The sequence below is a fragment of the Arachis stenosperma genome, chromosome 4 (genome assembly GCF_014773155.1).
Source record: "Arachis stenosperma cultivar V10309 chromosome 4, arast.V10309.gnm1.PFL2, whole genome shotgun sequence".
NCBI lineage: Eukaryota > Viridiplantae > Streptophyta > Magnoliopsida > Fabales > Fabaceae > Arachis > Arachis stenosperma.
In genome coordinates, this window is record NC_080380.1 from 50065471 (window position 1) to 50087635 (window position 22165).

General features: G+C 34.9%; 2 protein-coding genes and 1 non-coding gene across 3 annotated transcripts; all 3 read right to left on the reverse strand.

The window, feature by feature from the left end:
* Positions 1-9100: 9100 nt before the first annotated feature.
* On the reverse strand, positions 9101-12508 carry LOC130974969 (uncharacterized). Its single transcript, XM_057899802.1, has 7 exons — positions 12094-12508; positions 11435-11676; positions 11127-11339; positions 10656-10748; positions 10418-10519; positions 9963-10313; positions 9101-9181 (listed from the first exon to the last, which is right to left on the reverse strand). The coding sequence occupies exons 1-7, from the start codon at positions 12506-12508 to the stop codon at positions 9101-9103; spliced, it is 1497 nt and encodes a 498-aa protein (XP_057755785.1).
* Positions 12509-13337: 829 nt separating this feature from the next.
* On the reverse strand, positions 13338-16675 carry LOC130974970 (uncharacterized). Its single transcript, XM_057899803.1, has 5 exons — positions 14685-16675; positions 14291-14602; positions 14101-14206; positions 13734-14018; positions 13338-13616 (listed from the first exon to the last, which is right to left on the reverse strand). Exons 1-5 carry the CDS (start codon positions 16673-16675, stop codon positions 13338-13340), a joined length of 2973 nt encoding a protein of 990 aa, XP_057755786.1.
* A 1162-nt stretch (positions 16676-17837) lies between these two features.
* LOC130978479 (small nucleolar RNA snoR74) lies at positions 17838-17946 on the reverse strand. Its single transcript, XR_009086120.1, has one exon. It is a non-coding gene; the product is annotated as a small nucleolar RNA snoR74 (small nucleolar RNA).
* Between the last annotated feature and the right edge of the window lie 4219 nt (positions 17947-22165).

The following is a 22165-nucleotide window of genomic DNA, read 5'->3' on the forward strand; positions in this document are numbered from 1 at the left end:
GAAACCTCAAAGGGAAGACAAAAGCTTCCATCTCTGAGTCATGGGAGATGGAAAGACTCATATAAAGCCGTCATAGCTCAGTGGTAGAACATGTGGCTGTAAATCAAGAGATCCCTGAGATACCTCAGGGGATAAGTTGTCCTCCACACAAATATTGGAAGCAACTAAGGGTAGAAACACCAAAATTACTAGGAATCATTCAACAGAAGCAAGGAAAAGACATAGAGGAGCTCAAAGAGCACCATTGGACCTTCAAGAAGGCGTCACCCTCACTCAGGTGGATTCATTCCTTGTTCTTTATTTCTTTCTATTTTTCGGTTTTTAATGTTGTGTTTATCTATGTTTTGTGTCTCTACTTCATGATCATTAGTATGTAACCATGCCTTAAAGCTATGAATAAAATCCATTAATCCGTCACCTCTCTTAAATGAAAAATGTTTTAATTCAAAAAGAACAAGAAGTACATGAATTTCGAATTTATCCTTGAATTTAATTTAATTATATTGATGTGGTGACAATACTTTTGTTTTCTGAATGAATGCTTGAACAGTGCATATGTCTTTTGATCTTGTTGTTTATGAATGTTAAAACTGTTGGCTCTTGAAAGAATGATGAACAAAGAGAAATGTTATTGATGATCTGAAAAATCATGAAATTGATTCTTGAAGCAAGAAAAAGCAAAAAAAAAAAAAAGAGAAGGAGCAATAGAAAAAGCCCATAGCCCTTAAAACCAAAAGGCAAGGGTAAAAAGAATCCAAGGCTTTGAGCATCAATGGATAAGAGGGCCCAAGGAAATAAAATCCAGGCCTAAGCGGCTAAATCAAGCTGTCCCTAACCATGTGCTTGTGTCATGAAGGTCCAAGTAAAAAGCTTGAGACTGAGTGGTTAAAGTCGTGATCCAAAGCAAAAAGAGTGTGCTTAAGAGCTCTGGACACCACTAACTGGGGACTCTAGCAAAGCTAAGTCACAATCTGAAAAGGTTCACCCAGTTATGTGTCTGTGGCATTTGTGTATCCGGTGGTAATACTGGAAAACAAAGTGCTTAGGGCCACGGCCAAGACTCATAAGTAGCTGTGTTCAAGAATCAACATGCTTAACTAGGAAAGTCAATAACACTATCCAAAATTCTAAATTCCTAGAGAAGCCAATCATTCTAAACTACAAAGGAAAAAGTGAGATGCCAAAACTGTTCAGAAGCAAAAAGCTACAAGTCCCGCTCATCTAATTATAATTAATATTGATTGATATTTTGGAATTTATAGTATATTCTCTTCTTTTTATCATAATTGATTTTCAGTTGCTTGGGGACAAGCAACAATTTAAGTTTGGTGTTGTGATGAGCGGATAATTTATACGCTTTTTGGTATTATTTTTAGGTAGTTTTTAGTAAGTTCAAGCTACTTTTAGGGATGTTTTCATTAGTTTTTATGTTAAATTCATATTTCTGGACTTTACTATGAGTTTGTGTGTTTTTCTGTGATTTCAGGTAAATTCTGACTGAAATTGAGGGACTTGAGCAAAACTCTGAAAAAGGCTGACAAAAGGACTGCTGATGTTGTTGGAATCTGACCTCCCTGCACTCAAAATGGATTTTCTGGAGCTACAGAACTTTAATTGGCACACTCTCAACGGCGTTGGAAAGTAGACATCCAGGGCTTTCCAGCAATATATAATAGTCCATACTTTATTCGGAAATTGACGACGTAACTTGGCATTGAACGCCAAGTTCATGCTGCTGTCTGGAGTTAAACGCCAGAAAAACGTCATGATCCGGAGTTGAACGCCCAAAACACGTCATAACTCGGAGTTCAACTCCAAGAGAAGCCTTAGCTCGTGGATTGATCAAGCTCAGCCCAAGCATACACCAAGTGGGCCCCGGAAGTGGATTTATGCATCAGTTACTTACTCATGTAAACCCTAGGAGCTAGTTTATTATAAATAGGATGATTTATTAATGTATAAGACATCTTTGGTCTCAGTTTTGTTTTATTCTTCATCCTAAGAGGCTATTGATCACGTTTTTAGGGGGCTGGCCATTCGGCCATGCCTGAACCTTTTACTTATGTATTTTCAACGGTGGAGTTTCTGCACACCATAGATTAAGGGTGTGGAGCTCTGCTGTACCTCAAGTATTAATGCAATTCTATTTTATTCCATTCAATTCTATCTTATTCTTATTCCAAGATATTCATTCATACCCAAGAACATGATGAATGTGATGATTATATGACGCTCATTATCATTCTCACTTATGAACGCGTGTGATTGACAACCACTTCCGTTCTACATGCAACCGAGCTTGAATGTGTATCTCTTAGATTCCCCAATAGAATCTTCGTGGTATAAGCTAGATAGATGGCGGCATTCATGAGGATCCGGAAAGTCTCACCTTGTCTGTGGTATTCCGAGTAGGATCCTGGGAATCCGGAAAGTCTAACCTTGTCTGTGGTATTCCGAGTAGGATTCCGGTAATGAATGACTGTGACGTGCTTCAGACTTGCAAGTGCTGGGCGTTAGTGACAGACGCAAAAGAATCAAGGGATTCTATTCCAGTAGGCGCGGGAACCAACCAGTGATTAGCCGTGCTGTGACAGAGCGTGTGAGCGTAGTTTTCACTGCGAGGATGGGATGTAGCCTTCGGCCAGGTGATGCCTCCAGACGATTAGCCATGCGAGTGACAGCCGCAGAGGACCATTTTCCCGAGAGGATTCGTCGAACGGTGAACCCCTATACACAGCTTGCCATGGAAAGGAGTAAGAAGGATTGAGTTGAAGCAGTAGGAAAGTAGGCGTCCTTGAGCCATACAGTCTCTCCATTTGCTTATCTGAAATTCCCACCAATGAATCTGCATAAGTATTCTATCGCTTTTATTATTTCTAGTTTATTATTAATTTTCGAAACCATAAACAATTTTAATCAGCCTAACTGAGATTTACAAGGTGACCATAGCTTGCTTCATACCAACAATCTCTGTGGGATCGACCCTTACTCACGTAAGGTTTATTACTTGGACGACCCAGTACACTTGCTGGTTAGTTGAACGGAGTTGTGAAAACAACCGATGCCATAATAATTATTTCATACAAGTACAAAAGAACATGGATCACAATTTCGTCCACCAGATAACAATAACAATTAAAGAAAGCAACAATGATCATGAAAAGATAAATTGCATTAAAGAGAATCAAAATCAACAAGAGTCTATAAAATATAAAAGTGACCAAATAAAAGAAATAACATGTAAAACTAAGAAATCAAGGATGTAATAAAAAGAAATTGTAAGAAAAACTAAATCAAGATAAGATTAAAACCTAAATCTAAGAGGAAATTAACCTAAATCTATCCTAATTCTAGAGAAAAAAGAGAGCTTATCTCTCTAGAATATAACCTAAAACATGATTATAAACTAAATCTAATTGCTCTCCCTTGTTCTCTCTTGAATTTGGCCTCAAATACTTCAGAAATGAGTTGAATTGGGCTCTGGAAGGCTGAAAATCATGACCCACGTATTGTAATTAATGAAGTCACGTGCCTCATGTCAGGCATACACGCAAGGCACGCGTACGTGCGTATGCGCAACATGGCTAATTTCCTAAGCATGCGTATGTGCAAGGCAACATGGATAATTCCCAAGGCAAGCGTACGCATGACCATGAATTTCTTCAAATCCTCTTTGTGAATTCTCTACTTGGCATGCTTTTTCTTCACTTCTTCAACCCAATCTTTGTCTACTAAGCCTGAAATAACTTAAACACATTAAGACATCGAATGGAATTAAAGTGAATTAAATTTAGCGAATTAAAGGTCTAAAAAGCATGTTTTCACTCTTAAGCACAAATTAGGAGAAATTCACAACACTATGCTATTTCATTGATTAAATGTAGAAAAAGTTGATAAAATTCACCAAATTCAATACAAGATAAAGTATAAAATTATGGTTTATCAGGTGTACAAGTGATATTTTTGTCAATGAGTTGGTTGTTAGTGAAGCACTAAGGAGGATGTTCATTTTACTTTATATGTGGATGTTTGTCTGGGTTATGTGATTGGTCTTTTGCTTGGTTTTCTATGTGATTTGGGAGTTAATTAAACAATTAGTTAAAACTTAGTTTAATTGTACTTGAATTTACCTAATTAAATTTGGTACAATAGTATGAATCCAGTATATTTTTCCAATTATAATGTGTGGTTATTCTATTACTTATTGGATGTTTGATTTCGAATTACACTGTAAGTTCCACTTGTGTGAAACTTAACCCATTATCAGTTTTTAACTGCACCAAGCACGAAGACCATGATTTAGCGAGCTAAAAGATTACCTACAAAAAGACTGGCAAGGGAGTTAAACATCAACAGAAAAAAGATGCCTAGAATGATGATTTTCTCATAGAAATTTATAGATTCTTTGTTCTTTTTAAACTTTGATGTTTCTATTCAAACAAAATTAAGAAAAATTAATATTTACAAGGATCGTATTTTATCCCTAATTTTCAACCCATAAAACAAAAGAAACATGCGGAGCATGTGCATGCAGAATTCAGAAAATCAAGTAAACGACAAACAGTATACCCAAAATAAATATTCATGTTAGAAAGAAAAAGAACCATCGGCATACACAGTAAAATAAACATCTTCATTAGTTGATAAGAAACAACTAACAAATTGACCACAAATACCACTCATGCACCATGTTTAAATGGCATAATTGAAACCCAACTTGAATTTAATCAAAATTAAACTAAATCTAATCCAACCCACAAAATAAAAGAAACTTGCGGGGTATGTGCATGAAGAATCTAAGAAATCTAGTAAAAGACAAATGATATATCCAAAATAACCATCCACTTTAGAATCGATATAACCATCCGCAATCATATTAAAATGAACATTCGCCTTAGTCTAAATGGCTTAAGTCAAACCAAACTTAAAATCAAGTTAAATTGTTTTTACAATCAGTTTTGTTTTAAGCATTTCCATCAATTCCAATCTTTATAAGATTTTTTCTTTTAAAAGAAATGTCATTTTCAATGTTAAAGCATGAATTGTTGTGTAACAAGGAGTCACAAACTCCAAATTATGATCCATATGTTCATTCAGAAGTGAATAAGTCAGAAAATATTTCTCAATAACTTATAATGTATTCAGATTATATATAAAAAATAAATTACTACCATTTAAATGTGAAATAACAAATTTGATCCTACACATGCAATATTTTAGAGAACAAGATAATAAAGGTAATCAAAGATAAATTTAAATAAGATAACAGTTACCAAAATAATTGCATGATTTCTTCTTAAATTACTTTAAAGTTTTGAGCCTTATAAATAGATAAAATTAAAAGCACAATTTTGCTCTAATATCAATTCACTCAACATGAACTACATAGCCAAGTTCCACCATGAATTGGCATTACCACAAACTACATGAGTACAAAAGCTATAATTGAAATTTTTTTGGTTAGCAATTATTGTCAAAAATAACAATATAATAAATCCTCAAGAATAAGAGCCACTTAATCCTAAACCTAACTATACATCATAAAAAATATTGAGAATCAAAACTCGATACATCAACCTTCAACTGTACAATATAAGTAGAAATTACAACTCATAAGAAACTCATCCAAAAGCTATTTTTTAGATGTCTTCTTCCTCTTCTTGTTTGCTTTTTTTCTGCAAATTTACAATACAAAAAAAATTTTAACAAGAAATATTCAAAACACAAAAAAAAGAAACATCCTAAACTTATGAAATAAAAACATCCAAAATATACAAAACATAACATTCAAACTATTAAATTATGGCACAAGAACAAGCTATTGCAGGAGCTTCCATCATTGAAATCTTAAAGAAATATACAGTGACACAAAAAATAACAACAAACACTTATAATAATAAAAGAACACCTTCTACTTCAAAATTGATTCTAGTAAGCCATCAAATTCAAAAAAGTTTTGTGTTATGTTTAGTTTCACCATTATCAGAAGAAAATCCTAGCTCCATGAGACACATTATTACAAGTATATTCTTCTTCCTCCCATTCTACTAGTTCTTCTTGTCATGGAAGTAAACATCTTAATAATTTAGAAACAAACATCTATTTAACTATTGAAACAAATATCCAATTTCATAAAATTCTGAAGGAAAAAAAGGGAGAAACGACGACCTTGTTTTGTTTGAATGTGGCAGTGGCCGATGAAGATGCAATTGCGAGGAGAGAGGAGGGATGCAACGGTGATCTGTGAACTGCGAGGAGACGGCGGCTGGTGATGAACTGTGAATCGTGAGTGGACGAACAATGCAGTAGTGGCGGTGCTGCGAATTGTAACAGGGAGGGCGCTACGGTGGTTGGCAAGGCTATGAAACATTCAAAATAACATTCCAAAACTCACCACACATTCAAATCACATTCCCCTCAAAACTGAAAAATAAGAATTAAAAAAAAGAAAAAAAAAACACAGAAATGATGTTGCATCGACGTGGTTACCATATTAGTGTGAGTGATTCGGAGGGGAGGATGGCGAGGGGATGCAATGTGGCCGGCGTCGAGGTTGGGGGAGTCGTTGCAAAGATGGCACGAGCATTTGTGAATGGCAGTGGCTGCGGCTGATCCTGTCACGAAGGAGGGGCGAGTCGTCGGCAAACAATGGCGCAACGGCGTGATGGCGTATTGCTGTCCTTTGCGTGGACTCCTGCGTTAATGGCGGTGGTCTGCAACGAGGATGGGGTGACGAAAGTCTGGTCGGTACTGCCGCAACATGGTGGCGGTGCAAAGAAACAATGCATCGGATTTTTAGGAGCTAGGGTAGCATGGCATTGGGGTTTGGGGAGAGGGAATAGGGTTTGAGAGAAAGAGATTAGGTATTAATATTAAAACTGAATTTTTTTATATAAGGAGCCGTTTTCATTTTATAAAAAATCTGAATTTTAAAATTAATTTAAAAATAATTTTTATATTGTTGTTTATATTGTTCGACATGAATGTTGTCCTTCTATATTTTCTCTAGAATTAATACGTATTGATTAACTCACTCCAAAAACTAACTCATTTATAAATATTTTAGAATTATATCTTTAAAAATCTTAAAAGTTGCCAAAAGATGATAAATTTGCAATTCACAAAAGAAAGAATAACAGTGAATAATATTGGATCAAAAATGACATTATGGTAGGATTGTCTACCTTTCTAATACGTAATCAACAAACCAACGTAACTATACTTAAGTATAATAAAATGTTTGTAATCGATAACAATAATTCAGCATCCTTAACTTTTAAGTTGCATTATTAACTTTGCATGATTAATATCTCTTTTTACATAGCTTTAAATAATCTTGAGCTGCAAAGTTAGTCAGGTCTCTTCATGGGACAAAAATCAAATCTTGGTGACGTCAAAGAATGTTGATTGCCTTAGATGGCTAAATTATTTGTATGTATGTCTTATAAATGAAAAAGATACTTTCCTTCAAAGAAAGGAATGAAGTTCTTATTTCATCTTTTCCGGAAAAAATTATAAAGAATCCTTATAATATTCACATGTATATACTTTATCACTTACTACTCTCTTCTTACGTTGGAATATTCATTATAAAATGGCCAATTTATCTGCAAATGAAAAAATGGTCATGGTGATATTATGAATAATGTCCAAAAGGGTAAATCAACAACATGCATGTGTATATGCAGTTGAATGAACTTCATTGCCTTTAAATTTTGGTAAAAGAATTTAAGAATATATATATAATTACATACTATGCACAAGTCAGTTAATTAGAAGCCTATATTTATAAGATTCACATTTTTAAGATATAATAAATAACTAAGTGTGGAGGTAAGTTGGTGCGCGAAATTAGAACTCGCACAATTTCATCGGCAAGTGCATCGAGTCGTTTAAGTAATACCTCAGGTGAGTGAAGGTCGATCCCACGAAGATTGTTGGATTGAGCAAGCAATAGTTATCTTGCTCGACATAGTTAGGCAAATAGAAAAAGAGTTGTTGTTGAATTCGCATAAAACAAAATAATAAAGAAAGCAGTAAAGAATTGGTGTAGAAACAATAATGAGAAAACAGTTAAGGTTTCGGAGATGTTTATTCTTCCGGATTAATACTTCTTACCAACTACTTTAACGATGAATGATTTATTCTATGAAAAACTGTAAATGATTAAAACCTATTTTCCTAGCGATTTAATCTCCTCCAATCCTACTCAAAGTGCCACAGACAATGTCAGATCTTTCGGATCAGAGAGTGAAGCTCAGTATTCTAGTTTAGTGCCACAGAAACCTCAATTACCCAAACACTACAAAAAAGGGGGTTAAAACGGCGGTTATTTTGGGGACTTACGGCGGTTAGAACCGCCATTATTACCGAAAATGGCGCCCCCAAGAAACGCCGTTATTCTGGGCGCCATTATGGTTATTACGGCGGTTTTCAGAAAACCGCCACAATTACCTTAGGATAATACGGCGGTTCTCTGAGGGTTAAAATGGCGGTTTGTAACCACCATTATTTCCGTATAAAATGGCGGTTTCTGAATTGTTTAAAATGGCGGCTATAACCGCCGTTTTTTCCAGGATGTCGTGGCATCATTTCTGTTTAAAATGGCGGTTTTTAACCGCCATTTTTACCATTATAACCGCCATTTTTACCAGATTATAATGGCAACTTGTGTGTTTAAAATGGCAGTTTCTAGCCGCCGTTTTTACCAGGTTATAATGGCATCTTTTGTGTTTAAAATGGCAGTTTTTAACCGCCGTTTCTACCAGCGTATAATGGCATCGTTTTCATTTAAAATGGGGGTTTCTAATCTCCATTTGTACCTAATTATGATGACAATCTTATGCTTTTTAAAATAAGATTGAAACTACCAATTTAAAGTGATATTTTCGAAACTCACTTAAAAATCTCGTAATAACCAAAAGGCATAATCATAAATCAAACATCATTAGATGATTTTTAATTCATACATGATCCAAAAGTCATAATCCAAGTCATAATTGAAATGTCATAATCCAAAAACAAAGTATCAAAGTAACATTTTTCAATAATAGGTCTTAACATATAATTCTTAATATACGTCTTAACATATCAAGTAAGGTCATGCTTCTTTATTGCTTGCTCCAGAAGACCTACTTCCTAACTCTTTTGGTGATGGAATCTCACTCTCCTGATCCAATCTCTACAACAAAAATATAACTATTATGAGCACAAGAAATGCAAGGAAATGGCATATATTGATATACATTTATCATGTCTAATTACATAAAAACAAAGTTTTCAGAAATCATCAATAAAAAGATCAAAACAAGATGCTAAAACTACAATCAATAAGCAAATAATGCAGAACCTACTGAACAACCATATATGAAATATTAAAAAACACCTAACTCTTCTTTATAGTCTCCTCAACTCTTGCAAATTACCCTCCTCTCCATTCGTTCCAAATGCCACTGATGCTTATACATTAGTATATGACCAATCAACACCTCCATAGTAATCACCATATATATTTCCTCCTATTCAGCTCCAAAACAACATGTTCCAAGAAGACAATCCGATCTATAAATAACTTGCATTTTTGCGACAAAGAACTGCACTCATTCATTTCATGCTCAAAGATTATCTCATAAAAAATACATCCAATCAAAAAGGAACCCCAACCTCCAGTTTCACTTTAATTACTATAGTTCCTTAGACAATTTAAGCTAAGCTGTTTTGTGTTATGTTGAGCTTAGAAGGTAAGACTTTAATTTGCACCTTTACCCAAAGCAGTGTTGTGTTGTGTTCCACTACTTGAACTATCTTATGTGTGTGGTTGAGGCTATACTATAAATTACATTCTAGCATAAGCTATATGCCTTTTGTTAAACTTGTGTTAATTATTACTATCACTCTAGCATAAGCTAGCACTACTACTAATTATATTAATAATAGGAATCATAGGCAAAATATGAATGTACCTGTGAAACTTGTTGAGTAGGGAACATTCCAGCCAATTGTATTGGAATTTTACCTCCTTCCTTAGAAGCAATATAGGATACTAGCGCTTGCAATTGCGCTTTAACAGTATCCAACTCCTCTTGCACATTTAGACCACAAGTAGATGATGTGCCAACATCATTTGAAGAACCTAAATTCATTTGACTAATCCTTGTGGTGTTGTTCTTGAAAGCAATTGTTGGAACAGCTCCCATACCTAAACCTCGAACACGGCCAGGGTGCTCTTTCCCAAAAACTACTCCAAGAGCATCAAGTGGAGAATTAACAGTTAATTCCATCGGTTGTTGGCTGCTATGTGCTTCAATCTTCTCCTACATATATAAAAAGAAAGAGAAAGAATAAAAAAATAGTATTATCTTATAAAAAAGAAAGAAAAAGAAATACAAACAAGTTACTTATTGGACTTTAGTCTTACCGCTATTTCTTTAGCCTTTTCATTAACATAACTTCCATCTATTTTCTTGTGAGTGATGTCCCACATTTGAACTCTATTAACTTCTTTTCCTGTCTCTTCCGTCTAAAATTTAAGAAAAGTAGAAAGACTTGATAAACAAATAGCAGCCTAATAACTTAGATTAGATATGTAGAAAATTAAGAGATGATGCATGCATTATATTTGAGATAGATTAGATATGCATGTATTAATTGATTACCAATTCAGCCCTTCTTCTTGCAATTGATTTAGCACCTGAAGTATGAGGAATTATTTGTTTTTGCCGAATTTCTTGATTCCTCTTACAAAGTTTCTGCAAGTTGAATTTGGACACACATAAGAATAGGGTAAAAATGTGCATTAACCACAGCAATATTCCTCTTACTAAATTCTGTAAATTTATAGCAATATTCACTTCTGCATGTTAACCGCAAGAACCATCATCTTTCAAAACTGACTTAAATAGGGTAAAAATGTGCACTAACCACAGCAATTTAGGACTAAAATAAACAGAGAATGTACCACTATTTAAGACTGTCCCGCAGCCAATAGTTCAATTGTAAAAATAAAGATCAGAACATCTGGCAACTCTAGAGACACCCAGAAATCAAAATCACTCTTCAACAACATTGACTACTTCATATTCAATTATATATATTCAACAACATTAACTAGGAGAGTAAGTACTTACCTGAGTTTCAGGCTTCAAACGATATTCTACGAATAAAGCCCATTGATCAGGAGCAATATCTTCTGGTGCATTATTTATGATCTCGGTTTTACTCAACCTCGGATCATAAAAATCATTCCAAAGCTTTATCCTATGTTCCCTCCATTTTTTGCCAAGCGATTGGAGCAAAAATCGTTTGGCCAAGTTATCACTCACTTTGAAGCAAAATCGAGCCTTCAATATTATAACAAAGAATATATATTATAACCGGCAAATATAACTAAATAATGGCAAAGAAATAAGCTTTAGAGTTTGAGTAATCTTCTTACTAGGAAAAAAATATTCCATTGATTTTCAAAAAAGCTTGTTGGAATGTCTGACCACTTGTCAAAACTAATTGGAAATGCAACACAATCAGTGGCCAATTGCCCACAAACTCCTGCAAGGAGTCCAGCTGCTTCTCCTATTGCTGCATAATCTTTATCAAAATTGACAACTATGCGCAAACCTTCTGGCAAATTATGCACATCCTTCACTAATAAATGAAGACGTGTACTATCTCCGTGTTCATCTAAAATAGACGAACGAGTATAAATAAATGAGTATCAAACCAGGCCAGAAAAGCTATAACAGTGATCTGTATCAATCACATAAATTATTATTTTCTTGTCAATTACTCAGAAAAGCTATAACGGTTATGTACACTCTATGTATTCAAATTTTCTTCTTTAAACATTCTATGTGAAGTTTTCAAACATAGGTGCTTAACAAAGAAAACATATACAGGTGAAGGATTATGGGGAAACAAAAAGAATAGATTCACGAAGAAACAAAATAAAAAAATAAAATACATTATAAAAATAAAGGAAAACTTCATGAAGAAACTTAAGTAACCATGAATAAAATCCAACTTCTATGGCATATCCATACAGCACAATATCAATGAAAATGTAATTTAATTTATAGTTAATAAAACATCTATACATACCTATGGCATCAACAGTCCAATAATGTTTAGATTTACGTCCACGTTTACGTTTAGGTTCGGATGGATGCTCAGATATAGTTGCAGCAACTGATGATGGCTCAGAAGAATTTGAAGCTGCCGACTTGTCCCGGGAGGAACTTGCAGCTGCTGCCGACTTGTCTTGAGAGGAACTTGAAGCTGCCGACTTGTCCCGAAAGGAACTTGCAGCTGCTGCCGACTTGTCCCGAGAGGAACTTGCAGCTGCTGACTTATCCCGGGAGGAATTTGAAGCTGCCGACTTGTTCCAGGAGGAATTTGCAGCTGCTGCAGACTTGACTTGTGATGTATTTGCAGCTGCTGTGGACTTGTCTTGTGAAGAATTTGCAGCTGCGGCTGCTGCTTTAAGTAGATTCTTGTACCTCTTTTGCTTTGGCATATCTGCATAATGGATCAAATCAATAATTAATAAATATAGAATAAAATGTGGTCAAAGCTTAGTAGTTCCATTAAATCTTGTCTCAATTTATGTAAAATTAGGCAGCCTTTAGATAAAACGAAGATATGAACCACGGGCAGTTGTTAGACTTAATAAACTTCTAACTCATTCTGTTAACATTTATGATTATTGGCTATGAAACATTTCCATGCACAGATATGCTATTCAACAAATATATCAGCCCATAGTCAAAATGGACAAACAAAGAGTGGCTTTCAACAGTGAGGGCTACATATTGATGAGTTATCAAAAACACAGGTTAAGCCATACCAGATGATTACTGCATTGAATTCTTATAGTACAGAAATAAAATCTCTTCACACCCAGGCAGACAATTTTCTAGCAATCATAATCATATTTTATCTTCCTAACCCCCTCCCCCCCCCCCAAAAAAAAAAGAAAACACACACACACAGAGACATATTCCTAGAATTGTATAAACAGATAGAGAATTGTATAAACCGAATGCCCTTTTTAAATAGATAGACATAAAAAAAAAGAAATCTTTGCTAGCAGTAACAAGAGCTGCTAACAGCCTAGCAAGCAGATAGAGAATTGTATAAACAGAATGCCCTTTTTAAAATGCTATTCGCCAGTCAAGATCAGTTACAGGTTTTAAATCACAAGATTTTCATTTCTGTCCTTTTTATTTTTTAGATAAAATAATAGTTGGAAATAAAATAATTAATAAGTATAGATAAAATGTGAATTATAACTAAATGAAAACTTAAATATAAATTTCATACCATAAATTAATTTAACCTACTAACTATTCCGACATGTGTTCGTCTTCTCCAATGTCATCATCTAGTAGTTCATCATCTACCTCATCTCTTAACAATGATAGATTATCACCATTTTCAAATAAAGAATCCAAGTTTTGCTCTAACCATGGCTCATTCTCGCATGCTTCATCATCTTCATTTCCCCCCATATCATATGAGTCTCTTGGCTTCAAATGCACGACAACACTCCAATCTTTATTCACTTCATCATTGACAAAATACACCATTCGAGCTTGTGAAGCTTCAATATATGGATCATCCTCCTCTCGGTCACCACTGTGTATTACTCGTGAAAAATTAACAGAAGTAAAACCCTAACTATCCTTTCTACAGCCCCATTCTCTAGTGGTGTCAGCCCATTTACATTTGAATAAAGTAACCTGAAATCTGCCATTGTAGTTTAGTTCTATAATATCTTCTAATTTGCCATAATATGACAAATCAGCATTCCTAACATTAGCATCACTAGCGCTAGCAACACAAGGAGTTGAAGACATTAAGAAAACTCCACTATTCTGGGTCTTTAACCCATTGTCTCGATTGGTAGTTCGAAAGGAGAACCCATTGATACTAAATGTAGAAAACCTCTTGGCATATCGTGATGGACCCCTTGCTAAGTATCTCAAATCATCATGCACAGTATTCATAACGTCTGGGTTCATAAGCTATTATGATAGAACAACATATTAGTTATTATATCCACAAATACTCCTCAATATTAGCAAAAAATGACACTTTTCTATTTACCTGCGTAGGAAACCAAGTAACAAAATCTTTATTGACTCTTTTTTCTATCTCTACATTTGATGGCCTTCTACCCTTAGATCGTCTTCGTACAAAATCTTTGAAGTCACTGTCAGATATGAAAGTTTAACTCTAACTAAACAACTATTTTCAAGTAAATAAAAAACATGTATGCAAATCCTTAAGTACTTACTCAATGAACGGTTTGACATATGGACAATTTAGAACCACATAGCGATGTGCTTGTTTTTTTTCCATAGGTGACAACTCAAATACTGTGAAAGCTCCCTTAGAGTTACCCATTTGTGGAAAAAGCGAATCAACATGTTTATTGTAATTACCATCCGGACGGTCATCAACACGTGGTGGCCTATTAAATCTTGTCTCAATCCCTTCTAAGTATCGAGAGCAAAATGTAAGAGCTTCTTCAGCCACATATCCTTCAGCTATAGAACCTTTTGATTTAGCTTTGTTTCGTACATAGGACTTCAAATGTCCTAAATACCTAGTTTGTATAATTGGCTTTAGTAAGCAAGATATAACTAAGTGACAGGTTAAATGAACAATGATTGAAAAGAGATATTTACCTCTCAATAGGATACATCCACCTATAGTGTACTGGTCCTCCAAGTTTTGCTTCATCAACTAGATGACAGGTTAAATGAACCATGATTGTAAAGAAAGAAGGAGGGAACAACATTTCTAAATGACAAAGGGTAAGGATTATTCGAGGTTGGAGCTTCTCAAGTTCTGTAAGACTTAAGCTTTTAGAGCACAACTGTTGAAAGAATGAAGACAACTCTATTAGCACTGCAGTAACTTTATCTGGTAGCACATTACGTATGGCAATGGGTAATAGTTGCTGCATAAGGACGTGACAATCATGGCTCTTCAATCCAGAAAGCTTTCTTTGCTTCAGGTCAACATACCGTGAAATATTACTCGAGAGACCATCTGGTACTCTAATATTCTTTATAGTACGCAAGAATACATCTTTCATGGAATTTGACATTGTGAACAAAGATGGATGATATCTCCCATTTTCATCTGGCCATAAATCTTTCCTTATACCCATTTCTTTGAGATCCTTACGAGCTTTGAGATTATCCTTTGACCTTCCAGTCTCATTGAGCAAAGTGTATAACACATTGTCACAAACATTCTTTTCAATGTGCATGACATCTAGATTGTGGCGCAATAAGTTAGACTTCCAATAAGGAAGATAAAAAAATATGCTTTTCTTCCTCCATATCCCCGATTCATCATCTTCTTTAACAACTTTTCGTCGAGTCCTCTTACCTTTACTTGCCTGTAGTTCCTTCCCAAATGAAACATTGATGCCTTCAAGTTGTTCCAATATTTCTGACCCTGTTAGTACTGCTGGGGGATCCCTCAACTCGATATTTCCATTAAATTTTGCACGACTTAGCCTAAACTTATGACCCCTTTCTAAGAAACGGCGATGTCCCGAAAAACGCCATTTTCCACCATGCTTTAATCTATATGAATCAGTGTTGAAGTTACATGTAGGACAAGCATATTTACTGTGTACGTTCCACCCAGATAAGTTACCAAGGCCTGGAAAATCACTAATTGTCCACATTAATGCTGCTCGCAATGTAAACATTTCATTCTTGAACCTATCTAATGTTTGAACACCATCATGCCACAACTCTTTTAACTCTTTGATAAGAGGTTGTAAGTATACGTCTATGTTGTTCCCTGGCATTTTCTCTCCAGGAATAATCATTGACAAGATTAGTGATGTTGGCTTCATGCACTCCCATGGAGGTCGATTGTATGGAATAAGCACCACTGGCCAAACGCTATAGTTTGTACGCATAGCTCCAAAGGGGTTGAATCCATCAGCTGCAAGACCAAGACGTACATTTCGAGGATCTTCAGCAAACCTATCATGAAGTAAATCGAATGTCTTCCAAGCTTCAGAATCCCGCGGATGCCTCATCTTCGAATCTTTCTTTTCTGCCGAAGCATGCCATCGCATTGATTGAGCAGTCTTAGAACACATAAATAATCGTTGAAGTCTCGGTTTTAGTGGAAAGTATCGCAAGATCTTTGCCGGTTTCTTCTTTTTAGCATCGCTCCATTTAGATGTCTTGCATCTTTTGCATTCTTGCAAATCTTCATCCTCCCCCCAATATAACATGCAGTCATTAGGGCAAGCAGGTATCTTGGTATAATTAAGCCCTAGTTTGTTTATGGTTTTCTTGGCCTCATAGAATGTATTTGAAATCTTCACATTTCCAAAAGCATCTTTTATTAACTTGAGAATTTCGGTCATGGCGTTGTCGCTTATTCTGTATAAGCACTTTATGTGATACAGACTAATCAAGAAAGACAGTTTTGAATACTTTGTGCACCCTTCATACAATTGTTCACTACCATCTTCCAACAACTTGTAAAATTCTACATTTTCTCCATTGTGCTCTTCATTTTCTGCATCTTCTATGTTGTCTTCATCTCCATCTCCATCTTCTATGTTGTCTTCATCTCCATCTCCATCTTCATTCAAGTCAGGTCCAGCAACTCCAAACGCGTCATTGAGCATTGTTACCATTGGATGTTGAGATGTCGAATCATCTTGTACAATTTGACTAGTTTGATGAGCTTGTGACCCAACTCCAACTGCTTCTTCACCATGCCAATACCAAACTTTGTAGTTTTCTGGAAACGGCTTGACTATTAAATGTTCAAAAACTTTCTCTCTTGTTTGCCACTTGCTAAAACCACACACCGGACAAGGGCATTTAATCTGATGACCCCGAGAGATCGATGCTCAAAGGCGAAATCCAAAAACTTGTTTAGACCATCTTTATACTCGTGCGTGTTTCGTGGTTTTCCAATCCATGACTTATCAATTGACATGACTAAGAGGGACTACAAATAGGAATATTAAAAAATCTATTCATTAAAAATCTCTCTATCTCTCTCTCATATTAACTAGGCAACTAACTAGTATATATCAGCAGGCGCTACTATAAAAAGAAATTCTTGTATGCAAATTAGATATCAAACAAATACTTAAATAGTATTCTAAAAGAAATTATAAAAAAAATTATAATTACCTCTTTCAAATGATAATTTTGTGGCTGTAACTGTGGCTTTGTGAACTTTTCCTTCTCAGGTAGTTGTATATATGCAAATTAATTTTTTTCTACAAGATAAAAAGAAAAAAAATAAATAAAGCAAATATATTATTTAGATGAAACGATCAATAATTAAATTCAACTTTATATGTTATTGGGATTGATTAATTAAGCCCAAAGATATATAATGTGTTGGATACGATTGAGGATTAATTAAGCCCAAACATGATATTCCAACTTATTTGAATTTTGAAACTCAAATTAATAGCATCTATTTTTTTTCAAATTATTTATCTATATCTCAATTTAACCCAAATGAGTTAAAATTACAAAATTAGAGTTTTGATTCCATGCTAAGTAGGAGTAAGTAGCAAGAATGTGTGTGCATCCGACAAAATGCATGAATAATTTTTAATATGTACATAATATTTTTAAAAAATAAAATTAATAAGAACACAAGCTATGAAGCTAATTATAAGGTTATATTAATGGAACAAATAACAATAGTAATTATATCCCTGACGGTTACAAGTGGACTACTCACATAGGCAACAGACCCCTGCTTTTTTCATCAGGTTTCTCACTCCAATATTTTGATTTTCAAATATGAATTTTTTTTAAAAAAAAAGAAAGAAATGTCCCACGGTTTATTGAACCTGGAGTCATAAAGAAAGAACAGAGGTTCACCCAATAACTTTGGATTCATATATCTCTGAAGGTAACGAGAGGCCTATTCATTTATTTTAAAAGAAACAAAAATATATTACCTTTAATATAATAAGAAACAAGAGCAGGTGATTAATTAAGCAACTAAAAGTTTGAACAAAATTGCAATAAAGGAACCACATGCTCACACCGAAAAGGAAAACTATACATGCAATTAAAAATACGAAGATTTGAAGTTTCTAATGTTGATAGTTGTTGAGATTTAATGCTACACAGAGCAACCAAATTATACATTAATGAAATGAGCTTTTCAATGCTTATTATTAGTTAATAAAAATAGATCAAATTAAAGAGTAGAAAAGGGAAACTTTCGATGTATAATAATAATAAGTGTTATGGGGTCAAACAAAAGGGAAGCAACAACACGTGGTTATACACAATAAAACTAGATTATTACTCTTAACCTATCTAGCTAATTCAGAGAACAGAATGGGAGATGGGAGATGGGAGAACATAATAATAATAAGTCCGAACAATGGGGATGGGAGATGCTAAAGCAGGGACCTTGATTGAGCCCACAATGTTAAATAATCAGCTGTGGATTAAGTTATAAGAGTATTTTTCTAAAAAATAATGTGAAAAAGCAAGCTAAGAACAACTTGTATTAAAGACTAGCTTCAAAACTCCCAAGCACTTAGATGTAAAAGGCTAACTGTAGGGGTTGGGACGAAACAAAAAAGAACATGGATAATGAAGAAACAATCACTCACACAGTCAAAGAGGCAACCAAGTCAGCTTTGGTGAAGTTCACTCCAGCATTGTATTTTGTGAACTCCCCAATTTTGGTGTCGTAAGAGAGCTCAGAACCAATTGCAAGTACGTCAGTCCCTACAACACCAGAGACAAAACTGAACTAGTTATTTGTGTACATTCTGGACATTTGTTCTAATTTAGTACTAGTTATTTTACATTTCAGGCTGATATTGTAAATGGGGACCAAGTTCAGCAAGAAGGAAAAACTTGAAATAATAATGTATAATTTATAATCACCGGATAATTATAATTAATCCAAAAGGGAATGAAGGAATAGTGAATGGTAAAAATTAATTAGTTAATGATGGTTTGATCATGTGGATTGCTGCTGCTTAAGTAAACAGCTATATATATATAGTTAGTATCCAATTGAATATTGATTGATGATGATGTATTATTATTGTAGCAAGAAATTAAAAGTGGTGAATAAGAGATATCTATATACCCTACTATGCATGCACATACTAAACTTCCACCTGTTCACCAACAGAGACAAAACTCAACTTATTGCCAATGAAAGATATAGTTCAAGGTTTAGTATAGTTTCAATGAGTTCATTTCTTAAATTTTATAATCCACTCTTGTCTATGGAGATGTAAGGTTTACACTGCAAATGAATGTCTTACCTTTCCAGACCTTTGATCAGGAACTCTGAAGTTAAAGATGGTTTTGAGACCAGGAGCAGGCTCATTAACAGTGAAGGTTGTGAAGAGCTGAAACGCAAAAGCATGATTAACATTAATAAAGCATACATAACAGGTAAGTCCTGAATTGAGTTTCAAGAAAATTGACAATAGCAGCTACGAGCACACTATAATTAAAGTTTATATTGCCCAATATCAACCTCCTGAAAAGTGCATTAATATTGTCCAAACAGGGCACCCAATTAAAATACAGTGTCAAAATGGTAAACATAACACTAAGATAAATAATACCCCTTGAATATCCTTGGGTATTTCATTGCCCCAGTGCTTGTACTTGAATCAAATTTTAACAATAGGGAGTATTTGACATACTTGCTACAGGAAAATTTCAATAGTTATGTAGACAGAAACATAGTATATTATATGGCTATCAGAGTCGACTCAAGCCATCTCAGATCATGGAAACTGAAATCAAAATCAGACTATCAGTGGGAGGAAAATAAAAGTATTTTTCATTTAACAGGGTAATAACTTACAACTAATAACATGTACTATAATCAAAATCCAAAGAAAAGAAGGCAAGGAATCAGCTCATGTGATTAAAGTGACTCAATTCTTTACTAACCGCAGAAATGATTAACTAAAGTGATAGATATTATGAACAGAATCACAGAACAGAGCCCTACTTCACTAAGCTTATTCAGTCTGAACTCATTCATCAATTCACTATATTAAGAAATAGTAGGATGAATTAACTAGATAATCCAAAACAATAATAAGAGTGGCAGCAATTGAACCATTGACACATGCATCGAAGTAAATACACAAGGAAAGAGAAAGTGAAGTTACCGTAAGGAGAAATGAGGAGATGAAAAGAGAGGTTGGTTTTTTAGGTCCAATATAATGCTGTTCCAAGATCTGAGATCGTCGACTGGTTAAACACAAGACCTGATCGGCGTCAATCACCCTCACACCAACGTCAATGGAATGCTTCAACACAAAGGAAACGATCGCGGAGCTGCAGAGAAACAAAAACCCCCAAAAATCAGCAACAAAAAACGAAGAAATCAGTAACTGGCGGAGAGGGAGAGGTACCTAGAGAACTTGAGAGGGAGCTGCAGAGAAATAAATCAGTAACTGGCGGAGAGGGAAAGGTACCGGTGGAGAGAGGAGAAGCCTGAGAGGGAAGAACGGCGTTGTCGGAGCACGGAGGAGACGAAGGAGAGAGAAGGGAGATCGAGAGTGCCGTTACTGTGTTTCGATTAATGAGGCTAGGGTTGCAATTCTTTTGTTTTATATACGCGTGAAAACGGCGGTTCAAAACCGCCATAATCACCATAACCACCACAATACACAAAGTTAATTATGGCAGCAACAAAACATGCCATAAAAACCGGGTATTACGGCGGTTCTTTAAAACCGCCGTAATGTCAATGCCATTTTAAACTCTTTTTTTTGTAGTGAAAGCTAACCGGATTATATGTCACATATCTAATTAGCCCAGATAGATTGCTGTTTAGGACGAGTGTTTTCAAGCTGTAGCTCAAGCGACCTTGGTCAAAGTATCACAGGAACTTGTGTAGAAAAAGGGACATACTCGGTTTCATTTGGATGAAGAACAAAAACAAACCTTAGAACTGAATCAAATATATATTAAAATAGAAGAGTAATGATATTAATCCATAGAAAAAAATAGAGCTCTTAACCTTAACAAGGAGGTTTAGTTGCTCATGACTTACAGAGAAAAGAAAATAGAGTAAAGAAGATCTGTCTGGATCTAAATCTCTCCCCTCCTAGGAGGCGTGATCCTCAGCAGGAAGGAAGTCCCTTATTTATAGTAAAAATCTCTAAGACTAAACCTAAAAGATATTGTTTTTAATTAAAAATTACAAAAAAAATAAAATAAGCTAAGAAGTGCTAAATCCACTTGAGAGGCCCAAAGAGGAATGATTTGGGCTGTTGGGGCATTTAACTTCAATAGTGGGCATTTAAATGCCCAAAGGGGAGTGTAATGATACTGACTCTGGCCCCCTACTGGCGTTCATCAGCGCCGAAGTGGGTGTTTAGCAACGGGAAGGGAAAGTTTATGGTCCCTCTTGGGCGCTAAACGCCAGGCTCTGTGTTTAGCACCATATTTGGCAGTGATTCTGGAAAAAAAATTATAGACTATTATATATCGTTGGAAAGATCTAGAAGTTAGCTTTCTAACGCCATTGAGACCGTGTCAATTAAACCTCTGTAGCTCAAATTATGTATGTTGGAATGCAAGGATGTCAGGATTGACAACATATTCTATTCTTTCTTCGTCTTTGAACAAGATTCTACCAAATTCTCTCGAAATTCACCTAAAATCATAAAAATAACACAAAAATTTAAAGTAGCATCCAAAGATGAATTTTGCACTAAAATATAATAAAAATTAATAAAATCTAACTAAAAACAACTAGAAAATGCTAGGAAAAGGGTATAAGATGCTCACGCATCACAACACCAAACTTAAACTGTTGCTTGTCCTCAAGCAACCAAAAACAGGATAGGACCAAATGGAAGAGAAAAATACATCAGGTTAGATTGTCAATGAAGCTCAGGTCTAATTACTGAATGGGGTTATTAGCTCTCTATTTCCGAATAGCCTTGGCATCTCACTTTCCTTTGAAGCTCAGAAATATTGGCATCCTTTAGAATTAGAATCTGGATGATATTATTAATTTCCCTCTTTTAAGTTTTTCTTGATTCTTGAACACAAATTTTGTTTTCTTTTGGTGCTTTGCACCTTTGAGCCTAGTCGTGACTCTAAGTGTTTTGTTTTCAAGTATTACCACCTAATACATAAACACC

What these genes read in the sequence shown, in the direction of transcription:
- LOC130974970 (XM_057899803.1), bottom strand. Translation starts at nt 16,675, where the DNA reads ATGGTAACAATGCTCAATGACGCGTTTGGAGTTGCTGGACCTGACTTG. An exon ending in TGGATGTATCCTATTGAGAG is followed by an intron (nt 14,603 to 14,684) that starts GTAAATATCTCT and finishes TATACAAACTAG; the next exon opens with GTATTTAGGACATTTGAAGT. An exon ending in ACTACAATGGCAGATTTCAG is followed by an intron (nt 13,617 to 13,733) that starts GTTACTTTATTC and finishes GGTGACCGAGAG; the next exon opens with GAGGATGATCCATATATTGA.
- LOC130974969 (XM_057899802.1), bottom strand. Translation starts at nt 12,508, where the DNA reads ATGCCAAAGCAAAAGAGGTACAAGAATCTACTTAAAGCAGCAGCCGCA. An exon ending in GTTTGAAGCCTGAAACTCAG is followed by an intron (nt 10,749 to 11,126) that starts GTAAGTACTTAC and finishes TTCAACTTGCAG; the next exon opens with AAACTTTGTAAGAGGAATCA. An exon ending in AAAAGGCTAAAGAAATAGCG is followed by an intron (nt 10,314 to 10,417) that starts GTAAGACTAAAG and finishes TTATATATGTAG; the next exon opens with GAGAAGATTGAAGCACATAG.